Source organism: Capricornis sumatraensis, chromosome 1, assembly GCF_032405125.1.
Source record: "Capricornis sumatraensis isolate serow.1 chromosome 1, serow.2, whole genome shotgun sequence".
Classification (NCBI taxonomy): Eukaryota; Metazoa; Chordata; class Mammalia; order Artiodactyla; family Bovidae; genus Capricornis; species Capricornis sumatraensis.
Window position 1 is genome coordinate 106,089,192 of NC_091069.1, and position 19,231 is coordinate 106,108,422.

General features: G+C 37.9%; 1 protein-coding gene across 1 annotated transcript in view; it reads left to right on the forward strand.

The window, feature by feature from the left end:
• Positions 1-19,231, forward strand: part of ZC3H6 (zinc finger CCCH-type containing 6) — a 70,081-nt gene that overhangs the window by 12,717 nt on the left and 38,133 nt on the right. The window contains exon 2 of the mRNA XM_068973360.1: positions 15,971-16,151. Coding sequence (XP_068829461.1) covers positions 15,971-16,151 — 181 coding nt within the window. The remainder of the gene's footprint in view (positions 1-15,970; positions 16,152-19,231) is intronic.

Here is a 19,231-nt window from a genome sequence, read left to right on the forward strand (position 1 = left end):
AAATTCCCTGCAATTAGTCTGAACAAAGGAGGAGAAAGATACAATCAAAGTCAACCCGTGATTCATATGCCTTAAACCTGGGTAGTTAACAGTGGACAATTATCAATAGGTTTGTGGTCCTTCCCCAATAAACATAATAGAATGTATGATTCTATTTGGTCACACAGATAATTAGGGTATCCTTTTAGGTAATGGAGAGCCTTGGGGCTCTTCCTTGCAGGGGCCTAGTTTTCCAGTTGATTTGTCGTTTCCATAGATACTGGGCATATAGTGCAAAGTCTGCAGATCGGCCCAAGATGGAGTCCTGCTTTCAACATAGAACTTATTCTGTTTCCTCCTTCAGTCTAGCATACCCATTTTATTCACATGCCTGTATTTCAAGTAGATCACAGAAGAAATGGAACTTTTGTTGAGGGCTCTCTAGTAGGTACAATGCTAAGTCATTCAGTTCAGTTCAGTTGCTCAGTCGTGTCTGACTCTTTGCGACCCCATGAATTGCAGCATGCCAGGCCTCCCTGTCCATCACCAACTCCCGGAGTCTACTCAAACTCATGTCCATCGAGTTGGTGATGCCATCCAGCCATCTCATCCTCTGTCATCCCCTTCTCCTCCTGCCCACAATGGCTCCCAACATCAGGGTCTTTTCCAATGAGTCTACTCTTTGCATGAGGTGGCCAAAGTATTGGAGTTTCAGCTTCAGCATCAGTCCTTCCAATGAACACCCAGGACTGACCTCCTTTAGGATGGACTGGCTGGACCTCCAGGCAGTCCAAGGGACTCTCAAGGGTCTTCTCCAACACCACAGTTCAAAAGCATCAATTCTTTGGCCCTCAGCTTTCTTGACAGTCCAGCTCTCACATCCATACATGACCACTGGAAAAACCATAGCCTTGACTAGATGGACCTTTGTTGGCAAAGTAATGTCTCTGCTTTTCAATATGCTATCTAGGTTGGTCATAACTTTCCTTCCAAGGAGTAAGCATCTTTTAATTTCATGGCTGCAATCACCATCTGCAGTGATTTTGGAGCCCCCAAAAATAAAGTCTGACACTGTTTCCACTGTTTCCCCATCTATTTCCCATGAAGTGATGGGACTGGATCCCATGATCTTCATTTTCTGAATGTTGAGCTTTAAGCCAACTTTTTCTCTCTCCTCTTTCACTTTCATCAAGAGGCTTTTTAGTTCTTCTTCACTTTTTGCCATAAGGGTGATGTCATCTGCATATCTGAGTTTATTGATATTTCTCCCAGCAATCTTGATTCCAGCTTGTGCTTCTTCCAGCCCAATGTTTCTCATGATGTACTCTGCATATAAGTTAAATAAGCAGGGTGACAATATGCAGGCTTGACATACTCCTTTTCCCATTTGGAACCAGTCTGTTGTTCCATGTCCAGTTGTAACTGTTGCTTCCTGACATGCAGGCAGGTCAGGTGGTCTGGTATTCCAGTCTCTTTTCAGAATTTTCCACAGTTTATTGTGATCCACACAGTCAAAGGCTTTGGCATAGTCAGTAAAGCAGAAATAGATGTTTTTCTGGAACTCTCTTGCTTTTTTGATGATCCAACGGATGTTGGCAATTTGATCTCTGGTTCTTCTGCCTTTTCTAAAACCAGCTTGAACATCAGGAAGTTCACGGTTCACGTACTGCTGAAGTCTGGTTTGGAGAATTTTGAGCATTACTTTACTAGCGTGTGAGATGAGTGCAATTGTGCAGTAGTTTGAGCATTGTTTGAGATTGCCTTTCTTTGGGGTTGGAATGAAAACTGACCTTTTCCAGTCCTGTGGCCACTGCTGAGTTTTCCAAATTTGCTGGCATATTGAGTGCAGCACTTCCACAGCATCATCTTTCAGGATTTGAAATAGCTCAACTGGAATTCCATCACCTCCACTAGCTAACTTTTTCTCACTTAATCCTTAACTCCGGTGGTAAATTGATTAATCCTTTTTCGTAGATGATGTTCAGTCACTCAGTGGTGTCTGATTCTTTGTGACCCCATGGATTGCAGCATGCTAGGCTTCCTTGTCCTTCACTATCTCTCGAAGTTTGCTCAAACTCAGGTCCTTTGAGTCAATGATGAGGAAACGAACATTAGGGATTGAGATAATTTGTTCAAATTCATATATCTAGTGTATAACTGAGAAGCAGAGCTTGAACCCACAATCCTTCTGGCTCTAGAGCTTTTCTACACTATGATTTTTTTGTTTGTTTGTTTGTTTAAGTATTTGGTTGTAAAATGCCACAAATTTAAAGCATTAAATTGTCCTTTTAAGAAGTCTGTTGTTGGTTATTTTTCTTATTTAACACTCCTAATTTAATTTCCAGGTTCAGGTGATCTCACTTTGCCAGAGTACTGGGTCCTCGTTAAATAAGAAAGGTTTTTTTTTTGATTTTGGTTTGGATCAAAGCCAACTACCTTAAGTATTTCATGTTCATTTCTGGATGTTGGTGCTGGGCCCCTTCTTCTTTTAACTGAATGTGGAACCTTAGTAATAACATAGCAATTTTCATTTTTTCCAGCATTCCTCTCTTTTCTTCCCCTCTTGTGAGTTTGATGTAGAGGATTTCACTTAGTAGGCTGTTACCTGAACTGCACCACTTTTAACAACTTGCTGAGGACCCTGAAATGAAATAGGGAGACCATTTTTCAGTGCTCATGATTTGATCAAGTCTTTTTACCTCTTTAAAAAAGTCTTTTCAATAAATTTGCTTTTTTACTGTTACCTTTAGAGCACTTAAAAACATAGTATTCAATGAAAAGAAAACCCTATAACATCTCATAACTCCAAGCTCTGTTCTCTCACTCCAACTGGTATAGCATGGTGGCTCTGTTTCCTGACAACCGTTAAAATAACGCCTATGGAATTGAAGTAACTCATGTTTACTAGTTTTTAAGTTAATTTTTATTGGAATATAGCACATTTACTTTTACATCTCAGAAATGCAACTTCTCAATAGTTTCTCTGTATCATATCTTAAAACACCACCTAAATCAAGAAGTTTCTTTTTCCTAAAATTTAGTATGAAAATTTTCAAACATACAAATATGTTGAAAGAATTTTACAGTAAACACCTTCATATGCTATGCACCATTTGTAGCTATTAGAGCAACAAAGTTAAGAAAGATATTAACTGAGATATTATCTGGGAATCAGATGGCTTAGACTGGATTTTAGCTTTGTCATCTGTTGGGCTGGCCAAAAAGCTCCTTTGGTTTTTAAGGAAAATAAAAGACACATTTTTCATTTTCACCAATAACTTTATTGTACAGCGTATTCACTGTTTTGTTCCACTGTGCTGTGCAGTTCTTAGTCACTCAGTCATGTCCAACTCTTTGCAACCCTGTGGACCATAGCCTACCAGGTTCTTCTGTCCATGGAATTTTCCAGGTAATACTGAAGTGGGTTGTCACTTGCACCTCCAGAGAATCCTCCCAACCCAGGGATCAAACCTACGTCTCTTGAATCTAGTGGGTTGGCAGGCATATTCTTTACCACTGTGCCACTTGGGAGTCCTTGTCATTTTCCAGGCGACTTCATAATTCCATCTTCTCAAAAGTTTTTAATTTCTTGAGCAAAGAACTGTTCCAAGTGCCTTTTATAGTCAGGGTATTGAAATTTTTTCCATTAAGAGAATTTTGTAAAGACAAATGGAAATTCAAAGGAGCAATGTCTGGTAAATGTGGCTGATGAATCAGAACTTCCCAGCCAAGCTGTAACAGTTTTTGCCTGGTCATCAAAGAAATGTGGTCTTGCGGTATCCTGATGGAAGATTATGCATTTTTTGTTGACTAATTCTGGATACTTCATGCTGAATGCTTCTTTCAGTTAGTCAAATTGGAAGCAGTACTTTTTGGAATGAATCATTTCATTTTCTGGAAGGAGCTCATAATAGAGGGCTCCCAGTCCTACCATATATACACCATCATCATCTTTGAATGAAGGCTGGCCTCTGATGTGGTGGGTAGTAGTTTATTTTGCTTGTCCCATGATCTCTTCTGTTCCATATTGTTGTACAGTATCCACTTGTCATTGCCCATCACAATTTGTTTTAAAAATGGAATGTTTTCATTATGTTTAAGTAGAGAATCACAAATAGAAGTATAGTCAAAAAGGTGTTTTTTGCTTAACTTATGTGAAACTCAAATATCAAAGTGATTAGCATAACTTAGCTGATACAAATGATTTTCAACACTTGATTTGGATATTTTCAGTATGTAAATTGATCTTCTGCGTGGTATAACGTTGATTGTTCTCAGTTAATATCTTGATTTGATCACCATCAGCTTCAACTGGTCTACTTGACCATGAAACATTGTCCAGCAAGAAATCTCTAGCACGAAACTTAGTAAACCACTTTTGGACATGTTCGCTCAATCATCGCACCTTCTCCACCCACTGCACAAATCTTTTTTTGTGTGTTTCACTTGGATTTTTACTTTTCTTAAAATAATAAAGCATAGTATGCCAAAAATGCTGCTTTTTTTCTTCCATATTAAAATGGCTACACAAAAATTCACCGGTGTTGATTTTTTTTTAATGCATGCTGATATGTCACCTGTCACAATGCAGTCTAAGGGAATTGTTTCTAATGAAGTTAATGACAACTCAGCATTACTGAGCCATCATACCGAAAAAACCAAGCAAAACTTTTGGCCAACTTAATACTAACAGAGTTAGTTAAGCTCTTTGTCTCCCTTCTTCACCAGTTATATGGGGATAATAATAGTTATATTTGAACCTTGAACAAACCTGGTTTGAACTGTGTGGGTACATTTTTACTTTTTTTTTTCAATAATAAAGACTACGTACTATGCAAACCTAGGTTGGTTGAATCTGCAGTTATGAACCTTGAGGTTTCAAGGAACCTCTGATATACAGGACCCACTCTCAATTATGTGCAGAGGGTCACATCACACATTGTTAAGGGTCAACGTTTTTTCGTAGAGTTAACATGAACGTGAAGTGAACTGATCCAGCATGGCTGGCAGTCTAGTAAATGCTCAGTAATTGTTAACTCTCATATTATATATGATGATATAAAATTTTTATTTTTTCCTACAAATTTGGATTGAGATGTTACTTTACTTCAGAACTAATACTAGTTTGTTATGAACACAGCTGTAATTGAAGATAGGCAAATAGTGAAATAATTAGATGCTAGAAAGTGTAGACTAAAAATTGCTGAGAGATATTTTTATTTGTTAAAGTCATGTATCCATAATACTGTGATAGCCCCAAGCTTTTTAAAGGTTCTGGTTCCAAGCAATATTTTGGCCTTTATGGGGAAACAAAGTTAACTTATTACAGCTAAAATGGAATCATTTACATTTTCTGTTTGTTCATATCTAGATTTGAATGATTGCAGGACTAAGACAAACTGGTACTGTAATAATGCTTCTTTAAAAGGTAGCCTTTTAAAGAAGGCTTTATTTGTATTTTCTGTTGTTTTTGTTCTCTTTTGATTTCTGTCCTCATGTTTATTATTTTCATTCTTCTTATTTTCAGTTTTCCCCTTTTTTAGTTCTTTAGTTGAATGTAGAGTCCATTTGTTTTTTATGTATATATTTTTAAAATTTATTATTATTATTTTACTTTACAATATTGTATTGGTTTTGCCACACATCAACATGAATCCGCCATGGGTGTACACGTGTTCCCAATCCCGAACCCCCCTCCCACCTCTGGGTCATCCATCCCTCCGGGTCATCCATTTGTTTTTAATCTTTATTATTTCCCAAAAATGTATTTAAATAAAAGCATAAGTCTCCCTCTGCTCCTGGTGTTGCTGCTAAGTCACTTCAGTCGTGTCCGACTCTGTGTGACTCCATAGACAGCAGCCCACCAGGCTCCACCGCCCCTGGGATCCTCCAGGCAAGAATGCTGGAGTGGGCTGCCATTGTCTTCTCCGAAGTCTCCCTCCAAGGACTCCTTTTCTTTGTTCAGGTTTTTTAATTAAATGACTTGGTAGTATGCTCTGTAAAATGGCAGTATGCACAGTATAAATTTATACTGGGAAGTTCACTGGTAAGTTACATTGCTTGAATTTAGATGTTTCTTTATTATGTTACTGATGTATTAATTACTGCATTGGATAATTATGTCTTCTTTGAATACTTTAAGGCTTAACTGATTGGGATAATGTGCTGCTGTGATAGAGAAGATTAGCATATTATTTATTTATATTCTTTACTGTATTTAAGGGAAATCTTGATCCTGTTCAAAGGAATGGGCTCAGCAATAATGAGGTGACATTTTAAAGGTATAATTCATGGGAATGTTTGTAATATTCACAGAGGATTGCCCGAAGGATAATTATTCATTTCGCTATATGAGTAGTTTTCAGCAATTTTTTTTTTCCTCAAGACTGTTGGAGGAAAAACATTCCCGTTAGTAACAGTATACTCGAGTGGAGTGCGTCTAGTGTCAGAATTCTCATATACGTTCCATTCTTCTTTTGGACTCATGCTGGATTGTCACAGTGGCATCCTGCTTTTCCTGCACCTGTTTTGTCTCTCCTCTAGACCTGTTTTTCACTCTCAACTAAATGTATATTTCAGAATAGAAATCTAGTTGTGAAGTTGCTCAGTTGTGTCCAACTCTTTGCGACCCCATGGGCTGTAGGCTTCTCTGTTCATGGGATTTTTCCTGGCAAGTGTACTGGAGTGGGTTGCCATTTCCTTCTCCAGAAATCTAGTTACATCACCTCCTTTCCTAGAAATACTTGCAAGTGAGTTTTCATTTCTCTAGGATAAACTCCAAACATGGTCGAAGCGCTGCATGACCTCGTGCTACCCCATCACTCCAGTGTGATGAGCCAGTTTCTGCCCTTCCTCTGACCCAGGGACACTGGCCTTGTCTCCTTTCCTATCTCAGTTCTACAGGGAAATGTTGTTTATCCTGTTTTCTTTGTCTGCCAGAGACCCTTCCCTACCCCTTCCTCCTAGGCAGACTCTTCCTCTCAATTCATTCATGGCTCCCTCAGGGAAAGCCTTCCAGACTTCCCTGAGAGATGATTTCCTCCTGTTGTGTCTACTGGTAGCACCTTTATCTCCTTCATGTTAATGTTAATATATGGTTATTATATTTATTTGTATGAGTCTTTGATTGATGTCTGGACTCCTCCATCACTAGATTGAAAACTTCAGGAGAGAAGAAAACCGTATCTTTTTTGTTTACCATTGTATCCCCAATTAGCAGTGAATAAATATGTTGAATGAATGAATGGTGCTTTTTTTTTTTTTTTTTTTTTTTGCTAGGAGGACAAAAGATTCTTATATAGTTTTTGAGAATTGTTGCTCTAGATGTTGTGGTTGTCATCCCTGGCTTAAATCAGAACGTCAGATGGTTGTGTGCTTGAACACTTGGACACTATTACTTTATTTCCTCATATAATTGCTTTTCCTCAGTTGAACTTTGGCAGTATGACCTTGGTTCAAATTGGGGTATACTGTAAATGATAAACTGTTGTATTGGTTGTATGGACACTATTGATACTGTTTATTACACCAAGTACTGCCTATTGTATCCAATGATATTGTCTTTATAAGGGCTCAGAGGAGAATTTCTCTTTTTCCCCAAGTGTTTAAAATTCTTTTTTTTTTTAAATTTATGTTTTAATTAGAACTTTATTGAAAAAGAGAAATTAATCTGTTAATCTGCTTGCTGGGTAGGAAACAAGTTCAGTGTGTCTCTCCATGCTGAAAGTGGAAGGGATAAAGAGGGATATACAATGTTTATTACATGTTGGGAGGAATTCTGGGTATTAAGTTCTAATTGGTTAATTTGGGAAATGGAAGTTCTTTTGATTTTTTTTCTGCTTATGTCAAAAAAGCACAGGCATTACTTTATGAAGATGTCTTAGCAGGGTTATGAAAGTATCTGTTAGGCTCAGGGGCATACAGTTTAGCTCTTCTGTATATACATGCTGGGAGCTTGGCAGAGTTTTAACAAAAATCTCCCCTTACTCCTACTCAGATAAAGAGCAAGTTACATGTTTACTGCTGTGTAGGTTATGGTCTTTGTGGGAACTCTGCCTTGGTTTAACTGAATTCCTTTGTTTTCCTTCTGTTATAAAAATTGATTTTTGTACCATCTGATGAAATAGCAGCTGTGCAGTGGCACATCTGTCTCTGGAGACAAGGTGCTGAAGGAAAAGTAAGAGTAGCCATGAGTGTCATAAGGAGAAACTGGAAGGCACTTTAGAATGCCAACCAGAGACGCCTTTCCTGACCAGTGGGTGAGATGATAAAACTCCCCTCTGAGTCCACTTTTGACAGCCAAGTTGTCTTTTAGTTTGGGTATAGATTGATCAATTTCCCCTGTGGAATTATTCCATGAGAAGCAGGAAGTGCTAGCTATATATTATATATTTTTCTTGGCTTGCCAGGAAGAAACCCAGGGCCATGCAGTTATCTACAACCACTTGAATCAGTGACTTTAGTTTGTTGTTCTTTTAGGACTTTACAATATTATCTTCTCAGTCAATGTTATTAACACACTTTTTATTAATTTTTCTAATTATATGACCCCCTTAGTTGAAGACAGAGCCCTAGTGATTCTAAGTTTAAGGGAGTAACTTTTTTTTTTTCCTCTAGGATGGTTAGTACCCCTTCAGATCAATGCCCATTCGTCCCAGAGAAGAATGGTCTCCTGAAGGAGATGGGAAGAAAATATATATTTACCTATATATGCAAGTTAGGTTATTTCTTTTTTTTGGCCCCTCTGGCATGCAAGATCTTAGTTCTCCAACCAGGGATCTATCTGGTGCTCCATGCAGGAAGTGCAGTCTAACCACCAGACCACCAGGGAAGTCCTGCAAGTGAGGTTTTGATGAAGTAAATGTGATAAAGTGTGTTGTTGATACAGGATATAAAGATTAGAAGGACCACATATAGTTTTAAAAACAAAAGACCAGTTACTTACAACAAAAGTAGGGAAGGAATTCTCAGTTATCTCTGGAGTACAGATAACATATATAGAATTAAACAAAATTTGCAAAGGTTATCATATGACTATGAATGATATTAGGCTAATTAAAATATGTAATTTTGCCCATGATTGTATGAAGTCCCATTCCTGAAGGAATTTGTATTTTGGTTGAGACTGACTAAGTGCTAAGACTGACTTGGAGAAAAAAACAAACCAAGTGAAAATTGTCATGGCTGTAGATAGTCTTTTAAAGGAATAAGCTAGTTTCTGTAAGCCAAATACATTCTAGAGGGTGTAAGAATGTATTGGGTAAAGGATAAACATAGAAGTGATTTGAAGGCTTGTAGATATCCAGATTTTACCACTGGTAATTTATAAGGAGAAACCTTTTTCTGGAACACATAAGATAAACCATCTAGTTTTTTAAATGTTTAAAACATTTTTTAAATGTCCAAGGTCCAGCTTGGGACCTTAACCGTTTATAAACAAACAAACAAAAAAATCACAAAAACTCAGGTCAGGGAGCTCTTCTATGACACCAGTATAGCCAACCAGTATTTTCTCTAAGGGAAAATACCTAGTTTTGGAGGTTAAGGTAGGGATTTAGGCTAAAGCTTAATCATTAGAGGATCATACGTAAGCTATACAGGTTGAAGGAAACAGAGTAGGCACAGGCAAATCCCAGACTCAAGCAAGCTTTTGGTGACACTTGCTACAGCTTCAGCAAGTAAGATTCAGGCAGCTTATTTATACGCAGACGACACATGCCCGATTAGCACGGTGTCAGCTCCTCACCTCCCTTGTCTGACAGGGTAACACTGAGACCAAAGGGGACAGAGATGCGTGGGCACGGTGGGTGACGGCACTGTGTCACTGAGGAGCAGTTTCTGTAGTGCAACTTTGCAATTTCTTAGTCTACAGCTATATGATAGGAGGTGGGCAAGGTGGAAAATCTAAGCCCTCACTGAAACCAGGGAAGGTGGATGAGAAATTGCCTTACAGCAGCCTCCCTCCAAATAAGGAAGCAGGTGAGAAATAGCCTTGCAGCAGCACTTTCCTTTTCATAATTGGGAGGATCACAGGGTGCCTGCTCAGGCTTACATCAGCCTGTGATTAAGCCTTGCCTGTGTGGAGACATGTATGGTGGTCAGGGGGGTGCTGGTGCAGAGCAGTTTCCCAGCATTATCATCCATGCTGAGGGAGGAAGTGACAGAATGAATTAGAACAAAGCAGGAAAAGTGCTACAGGCGATAGTTTTCAAGCATCTAGAATTTGTGTTCTCTTGGTTCTAGGATAAGCAGTCTACTTCTGTCAGGTTGTGTACTCTGAAAAATGTCTTTTTTGTTGTGAACAGTTTATCCCAAGAAACTGTGTTCATGAGTAATATCTTTGTAATATCATCCCTCCAGAGTACTTGTATACTCTTTTATTGAGGCTTTTGTGTTTCTTCCAGAAGACTCAGTTTCTAATCTGTAGCTTGTAGCAGGATCCTTTGTGTCCGTCTGCTTAGTGGCAGGAGCCTTTCAGTTCAGTTCAGTTCAGTTGCTCAGGTGTGTCTGACTCTTCGCGACCTCATGGACTATAGCACACCAGGCCTCCCTGTCCATCACCAGCTCCCGGAGCTTATTCAAACTCATGTCCATTGAGTCAGTGATGCCATCCAGCCATCTCATCCTCTGTCGTCCCCTTCTCCTCCTGTCCCCAATCCCTCCCAGCATCAGGGTCTTTTCCAATGAGTCAACTCTTTGCATGGGTGGCCAAAGTATTGGAGTTTCAGCTTTAGCATCATTCCTTCCAAAGAAATCCCAGGGCTGATCTCCTTCAGAATGGACTGGCTGGACCTCCGGGCAGTCCAAGGGACTCTCAAGAGTCTTCTCCAACACCACAGTTCAAAAGCATCAATTCTTCAGCACTCAGCTTTCTTCACAGTCCAACTCTCACATCCATACATGACCACTGGAAAAACCGTAGCCTTAACTGGACGGACCTTTGTTGGCAAAGTAATGTCTCTGCTTTTCAATATGCTATCTAGGTTGGTCATAACTTTCCTTCCAAGGAGTAAGCATCTTTTAATTTCATGGCTGCAATCACCACCTGCAGTGATTTTGGAGCCCCCCAAAATAAAGTCTGACACTATTTCCACTGTTTCCCCATCTATTTCCCATGAAGTGATGGGACCAGATGCCATGATCTTCGTTTTCTGAATGTTGAGCTTTAAGCCGACTTTTTTACTCTCCTCTTTCACTTTCATCAAGAGGCTTTTTATTTCCTCTTCACTTTCTGCCATAAGGGTGGTGTCATCTGCATATCTGAGGTTACTGATATTTCTCCCAGCAATCTTGATTCCAGCTTGTGCTTCATCCAGTCCAGCATTTCTCTTGATATACTCTGCATATAAGTTAAATATGACAAGGTGACAATATATAGCCTTGACATACTCCTTTCCCAATTTGGAACCAGTCTGTTCCATGTCCACTTCTAACTGTTGCTTCCTGACCTGCATACAGGTTTCTCAGGAGGCGGGTCAGGTGGTCTGGCATTCCCATCTCTAAGAATTTTCCACAGTTTATTGTGATCCACACAGTCAAAGGCTTTGGCTTAGTCAATAAAGCAGAAGTAGATGTTTTTCTGGAACTCTAGCTTTTTCAATGATTCAACGGATGTTGGCAATCTGATCTCTGGTTCCTTTGCCTTTTCTACATCCAGCTTGAACATCTGGAAGTTCATCGTTCATGTACTGTTGAAGCCTGGCTTGGAGAATTTTGAGCATTTCTTTGCTAACGTATAAGATGAGTGTTAATTGTGCGGTAGTCTGAACATTTTTGGCATTGCCCTTCTTTGGGATTGGAATGAAAACTGACTTTTCCAGTCCTGTGGCCACTGCTGAGTTTTCCAAATTTGCTGGCATATTGAGTGCAGCACTTTCACAGCATCATGTTTTAGGATTTGAAATAGCTCAACTGGCATTCCATCACCTCCACTAGCTTTGTTCATAGTGATGCTTCCTAAGGCCCACTTAATTTCGCACTCCAGGATGTCTGGCTCTAGGTGAGTGATCACACCATCATGGTTATCTGGGTCATGAAGATCTTTTTTGTGTAGTTCTTCTGTGTATTTTGTCACCTCTTCTTCATATCTTATGTTTCTGTTAGGTCCATACCATTTCTCACCTTTATTGTGCTCATCTTTGCATGAAATGTTCCCTTGGTATCTCTAATTTTCTTGAAGAGATCTCTAGTCTTTCCCATTCTATTATTTTCCTCTATTTCTTGGCATTGGTCACTGAGGAAGGCCTCTCTACCTCTCCTTGCTGTTCTTTGGAACTCTGCATTCAGATGGGTGTATCTCTCCTTTTCTCCTTTGCCTTTAGCTTCTCTTCTTTTCTCAGGTATTTGTAAGACCTCCTCAGACAGCCATTTTGCTTTTTTGCATTTCTTTTTCTTGGGGATGGTCTTGATCACTGCCTCCTGTACAATGTCACGAATCTCCATCCATAGTTCTTCAGGCACTCTGTCTATCAGATCTAATTCCTTGAATCTATTTTTCACTTCCACTGTATAATCATAAGGGATTTGATTTAGGTCATACCTGAACGGTCTAGTGGTTTCCCCTACTTTCTTCCCTGCTTTCTTCAATATTTTCAGTATCTCTAGTCAGAATTCTTAATATGAATTCTAAATATGAAGATATAAAAGGTGTTACACCAAGGAGCTTAAGCCAGTTGAGACTGGTGGTAAAAGAAAGGATGCATACCTCTAGGTTTTATTATTTGCATTTAGAATTTTACATACAGACAGTAAAACACACAGTTCTTAATTGAATTTTTCAGACTTGATGAATTTTTACACGTGTGTATGAAGTAATCATTGTAACCATCTATAGAGAATATTTTATTGTACTATACAGCTCCTTAGTAGTCTTTTTTTGTTAGTTATAAACCTCCAAGAGGTAATTGCTATTCTAACGTAGGTCACCATCGATTAGTTTTGCCTATTCTTGAAGTGCATATAGATGAAATCACACAGTAGTCTCTTATGTCTGCTGCTTTTGCTTATGTCTGCAGATTCATCATATTGTGTTTAGTGGTACAATATTTAATTTTCTCTTTGCTTTATGGATTCCATTATATAAATAAAGCACTATTTATCCATTCACTTGTTGATGGAGATTTGGGTTTACAATTTCCTACCATTATGACTAAAGCTGTTAAAAACTTTCTTATAGTTGTCCTTTGGTGAATATATGCACTCATTTTTCTTAGGCTGTAAGATATTACAGTATTATAAAAGCTGAAAACTTTTAAAATTAAAATAGCCAGTATGCTGAACCTGTCTCACATGAAATTTTCACATCAACCTAAATTAGACATATACCTCTGATTTTATGATAGAAATTGGGGAAGAATAACACTGCCTTCACAATCATCTTAGGGTGATATTGTGTGCCTGTTCTAAAATGGCAAGGGTTATGGATATTTTCCATTCAGTCATTCAGTAAACAGCAAGGCACTGTGGCAGAGCCTAGAGATACAGCTATGAAAGACACAGTCACATACTCTGCTTTCACCAAACAATAAGCAAGTCATTCATATATAATATCTACAGAGTGCAGATATAAACAACTGAGAATTGTTAGGGGAGTACTTACGATGGAGGACTTCCCGGTGTCTCAGCGGTAAAGAATCTGCATGCAAGAGGAGCCACAGAGAGGTGAATTCGATTCCTAGGTTAGGAAGATCCCCTGGAGAAGGAAATGGCAATCTCCAGGATTCTTGCCTGGAGAATTCCGTCGACAGAGGAGCCTGGCAGGCTACGGTCCCTGGGGTTGCAAAGAGTCAGACATGACTGAGCGAGTAACACACACGCATCTTCCATGTAGATCAGTTGATTAATTTGCGTTTTAAAATGCTGTTATTGAACATTTGGGCTTCTATAACTATAAAAATGTCATAAAAATTTGTAGATTTTTGCTTTTGCTGTGAATATTTTTTATAGATTCAAGTTGAAGTATTCTGCTTTTGTGGTTCAGGTTTTATTACTTATCTACTATTAAAATTTATTTTCTTATTAAAGTTTACTTTTACGATGAGAACTAATATACATAGCTGTCTGTGGGCCAAAAAAAATAAAAAATCCCTTCCAGTAGTTAGAATGTTTGCTTCCTAAAGTATTTTAATTTCTCCCTTCTGTCCTTCCTTCTTTTCTTTTTTATGGTAGCTTAGTAGATGGTATTTGGTTGGTGCAAATGTAATTGCAGTTTCGGATCGTGAATTTTAAATCATTATAAGTAGACTCAATACATCATTATTAAAAAGGGAACCATTACAGTCAACACGTTTTTGCCAGTGCGAAATGAGTTTGTTTATTCCTTTAGAAATCCATGCTTCAGCGTTTGATGAACTCTGAGAAAGCATTTTCTGCATCCTGCTGTTTGGGGGTGTTTTCCCTGCAAAAAGTTGTTTAGGTGCTTCAAGAAGTGGTAGTCAGTTGGTGAGAGGTGAGTTGAATATGGCAGATGAGGCAGAACTTCATAGCCCAGTTCATTTAACTTCAGAAGTGCTGGTTGTGTGACATGAGTCAGGTTGGGCACTGTCACTGAGAAGAACTGGGCCCATTCTGTTGACCAAGGCTGTCTGCAGGTGTGGCAGTTTTCAGTGCATCTCATTGATTTGCTGAGCATACTTCTCAGATATAATGGTTTCGCCCTAAGTCATAGTGGACCACCAAACAGTGACCATCACATTTTTTTGGATGCAAGTTTGGCTTTGGGAAATGCTTTGGAGTTTCTTCTCAATCCAGCCATGAAACTGGTTGCCGATTGTAATATAAAATACACTTAAATGGTTTGTTGTTGCATACAATAAGAGAAGATGATACTTCAAAACGATAACTTTTTTTTATTTGAGTCACCCACTTATCAAGCTTTTTCACTTTTCCAACTTACTTCAAATGCCAAATGACCATACAATGGTTTATGTTGAGTTCTTTGGCAACTTCTTGATTAGTTGTAAGAGAATCAGTTTCGATGATTGCTCTCAGTTGTTCATTGTCAACTTCCAATGGCCATGCTGTTCATCTTTGAGGGTCTCGTCTTTGCAAAACTTCTTGAACCACCACTTCATGTACGTTCATTAGTAGTTCATGGTCCAAATGCATAGTTGATGTTGTGAGTTGTCTCTACTGCTTTATGACCCATTTGAACTAAAATAAGAAAATCACTCACATTTGCTTTTTGTCTAACATCATTTCCGTAGTCTGAAATAAATATAAAATAAGCAGCAATAAGTCATTACCAAAGAAACATAAAGTGAGAAATGCACATTAAAATTACGTATAACATAGCCACATTTACTTAAGAATGTATTCCAAAATCAAATGGCAAATTTCAACAATGCAAAACCCCAATTGCTTTTGCAGCAACCTAATAATTATTGCAGTGTTACTTTTGGACAGTATTGCATTATGCATTCATTCATTTGTTTGGTGAGAGTCAATGCTTTTAATCTAAATCAAAGTTTGGCAAACTATAGCTACTGAAATTGTTGCTTACATTCTTGAAGGGTGTTTTTAAAAAAGAAGGATTTGCAATGGAAACTATATGTGGCCTGCAAATTTAAAATATTTACTGTCTAACCCTTTATAGCCCACTCCAGTACTCTTGCCTAGAAAATACCATAAATGGAGGAGCCTGGTGGGCTGCAGTCCATGGGGTTGTGAAGAGTCGGACATGACTAAGTGACTTCACTTTCACTTTTCACTTTCATGCATTGGAAAAGGAAATGGCAACCCACTCCAGTGTTCTTGCCTGGAGAATCCCAGGGATGGGGGAGCCTGGTGGGCTGCTGACTATGGGGTCACACAGAGTCGGACACGACTGAAGTGACTTAGCAGTAGCAACCCTTTATAGAAAATTGGCCAATCCCTAATCTTACTGAGTATAACTTAAAATCTTGACTCATTTTTCTTTCCTTTTGGAAATGTTTCTATAGTATTCCCTTTAGAATTGACATTTGAAAACTGACATTTTCATTGCCTTTTACAGAGAAGATGGTGAATTAGAAGATGGTGAAATAGATGATGCAGGATTTGAAGAAACACAGGAACAGGAAGCAAAAGAGGATGAAAAGCAGAAAAATCAGAAAGCCTACCGAAAATCAAGGAAAAAACACAAGAAAGAAAAAGAGAAGAAAAAGTCCAAAAGGAGAAAACGTGAGAAGCATAAGGTTAGTTAGAATCTATTTTTTGTTTCTTTGGTAAATTTTTATGAAATGTAAACATTACACTGAAAATTAGAGAGTATAAATCGTTGCCTATTTTCTTATAAAATACATGGATTAGATCTTTTGATTTATGTGCTTAATAGACTTTAAAGATTAAACGAGATATCTTAAAGATTTAAAAATGATCAAGGTAAATTTTAATACAAATTAGAATAAACCTTTTAAATTGATAGAAGATTGTGTGCAAGCATACTGAAAGCTTAAGGAAAGAAAATTTCATTCTCCACAGATGTAGATTGTCAGCACTGGCCTTGTTTGCTCATTTATTTATTTATTCATCCATAAGTATTACTACATGCTTGCTGTGGAAATCTCTGTGCTGTATGCTGGGGGTTACAGTAGTGAATGAAACAGTCTCTGCTCCTACAGAGATTACACTGAAATGAGAAGGAGAGAGGCATGAAACAACTGAAAGCCAAATGCTATCAAGAGAATAGTTGAGTGCTAGATACAGAATGATGTGGGTTAGGGTTGAGCAGAGAGAACTTATATTGACAGAGAACTAAAGCTGGCAGTAGTAGTGGGGTAATTTTTTTTAACTCCCTGAATTTCCCCCATAAAAACAGAGCAGTTAGGATGGCAAAACCAAAAATGCATTGGCAACATCTACCGAAAAATGAAGTAACAAGTTACCTCCACAAACCTCAAAAATACAAAAGGATAAGGCTAAACCACAGACTCAGGACTAAAGTAGGATCAGCAGCTGTGTGAAATGAAGCAGAGAAAAGGTAAAGAAATTTCCAGAAAACAGATACCAACAGGTATTCATCTCAAATGAAAGTCCCCAGTGAATGTGGAGAGCCTGTTGGCCAAACTGAGAAACCTCAGTAGAGACCGAGAGGGGACTGTACTAGTTTCCAATTCCTGTGTGAGTATAAGGTGACCAGCTAAAACTGGATGGTGCTGGAATGGTCTGGGTCTGATGAACTCGTAATGCTGGTCAACTAAATTTCTTCTAGAACAGAGTCCCACCCTGAAGAGACAGCTGCTGGGAATAGAATCTAGATGGAGAAGACAAGAGTAATAGGGCTAAGGAAAGAAAAATGAGTTAGAGAGCAGGGGTGGCTTATCTCAGAACATATGCAGCCATATTTTTTCATGCTTCGTGTTAACAACATGAGAGTGAAGCTGGGGCAGTTTTCCTGGTCCATTCTTCCTGTGATAATGAGCAACAAGATTGGACCATGATCACATTTCCATATAAGTTACTGTTATTAAAAAAAAAAAAAAGGAAAATGGAGAGAATAACATTCTTCCAGAAAAGAAAGAGTGCCCACAAAGCACGAAAAACTTAACCTAATATTTCAAAATGATTTTTAAAAATTACGAAAATAATACAAACTATGATCAGACAGCATCAGTAGAATTTGCAGGGGGATCCTTTGATCATTTAGGCAAAAAGACCAAGTCACTTTTTAAGAAAGGGAAATCAGATTAAAAAAAATTTTTTTTGATGTCACTATTTTGTGTCAGAAGATCATGGAGTAACATATTTGAATAAAATGTGAGCCAAGCATTTTATATCCAGGTACATACCAAATTTCAAATATAATGTCCTCAGAAAAACTGTATAGGAAACAGTGTCATAAGCCTTCTCATAAAATCTACTAGAGAACAAGTTCAGATATCCAAAATGACTGAGTGATAAAGCAAGAGTGATCTATATACACTGCATAGTTATCTATAAAACTAAAAATAAACAATGAACATAAGCAGGGAAGAATATTATGTATTGAAACATAATGGCTATAGAAGGTATCAGGAAAAGCAGAAGAATATATGGTAAGCAAGATAACTTTATTGGTAGCTTTATAGTTATTAACTGAGAATTTAAAAATATACCTCAAATTATTATCCTGAGAATGAAAGAGAGAAAAGAAAAGAAGAGGTTACTACCTAATTTCAACATTAGTTCTTCTAGGAAACAAATAATATGCAAAGAAGGGGCAGGGATTCAGGTTATTGGGAAAAGGCAGTCTGAAAGAAGTAATTCAAACAAAAATACCAATACCTAATACCAAATACCTTCCTAATACCAAAAGATACATTCCTCAACAATGCAAAATCTAATTCTAAGCTATGTAAAAGAGAAAGATTTTTAAAAATGGATAAAGAAATACCAGGCAAATGCAAAGAAAGAGAAGGCAGAAGTCATAGTGTTGATATATGAAAAAGTCAAGGACCTTCCCTGGCAGTCCAGTGGTTAAGACTCCATGCTTCCAATACAGGGAGCATGGGTTCCATCCCTGGTCTGAAAACTAAGATCCTGCCTGCTGTAGGGGTATGGCAGAAGAGTCAAATTTAGGTCAAAAAGGTATTGAACAAGGTGCCGTGTTGAGGTGGGTAGGGGAGAGGATTCAAGAGGGAGGAGACATATGTATACTTACGGTTGATTCACATTGTATGGCAGAAGAGAACACAATATTGTAAAGCAGTTATTCTCCAACTAAAAACAAATTTTTTTGAAAAGGCATTGAAAGAAGCAAAGAAGGGCATTTTATAATGTTAAGGATTATAATTCACAATGAAGCTATGTTGTTAATATTTTATATTCTCTTAAATATCAATTTTAATAAAGTAGGAACTATAGGAACTGTGAGAAGAAATAGGAATAGTAATAAAAGGAGATACACTAGTAACCTCTTTTATTCCAAAGACCTCAATCAAATGGATAAAGAGTTGATAAGGATATTAAAGAAATATTATAAATATATAGTAAGCTCTGAATCCTGAGAATATATCTTCCTCTCAAGTATACTTGGAATACTCACAAAAACAGACCATGTCATAGGCAACAAACTCCAGTTAATTCAGTAGAGTAGAAATAATATAAAGAGCAATCTCAAACCACAATGCAATAAAATAAGACATTAATAAAAGTCAGAAACCAGAAATGTCTTTGAACACAGATTAAAACTGCAGAATTTCAGGAATACAATGATAAAACTTTGACATATGGAGGATAACTAAAAAATTATCAGAAGAAAAAGTATTATGGTATTAAAATCTAGAAAACAGAAAAG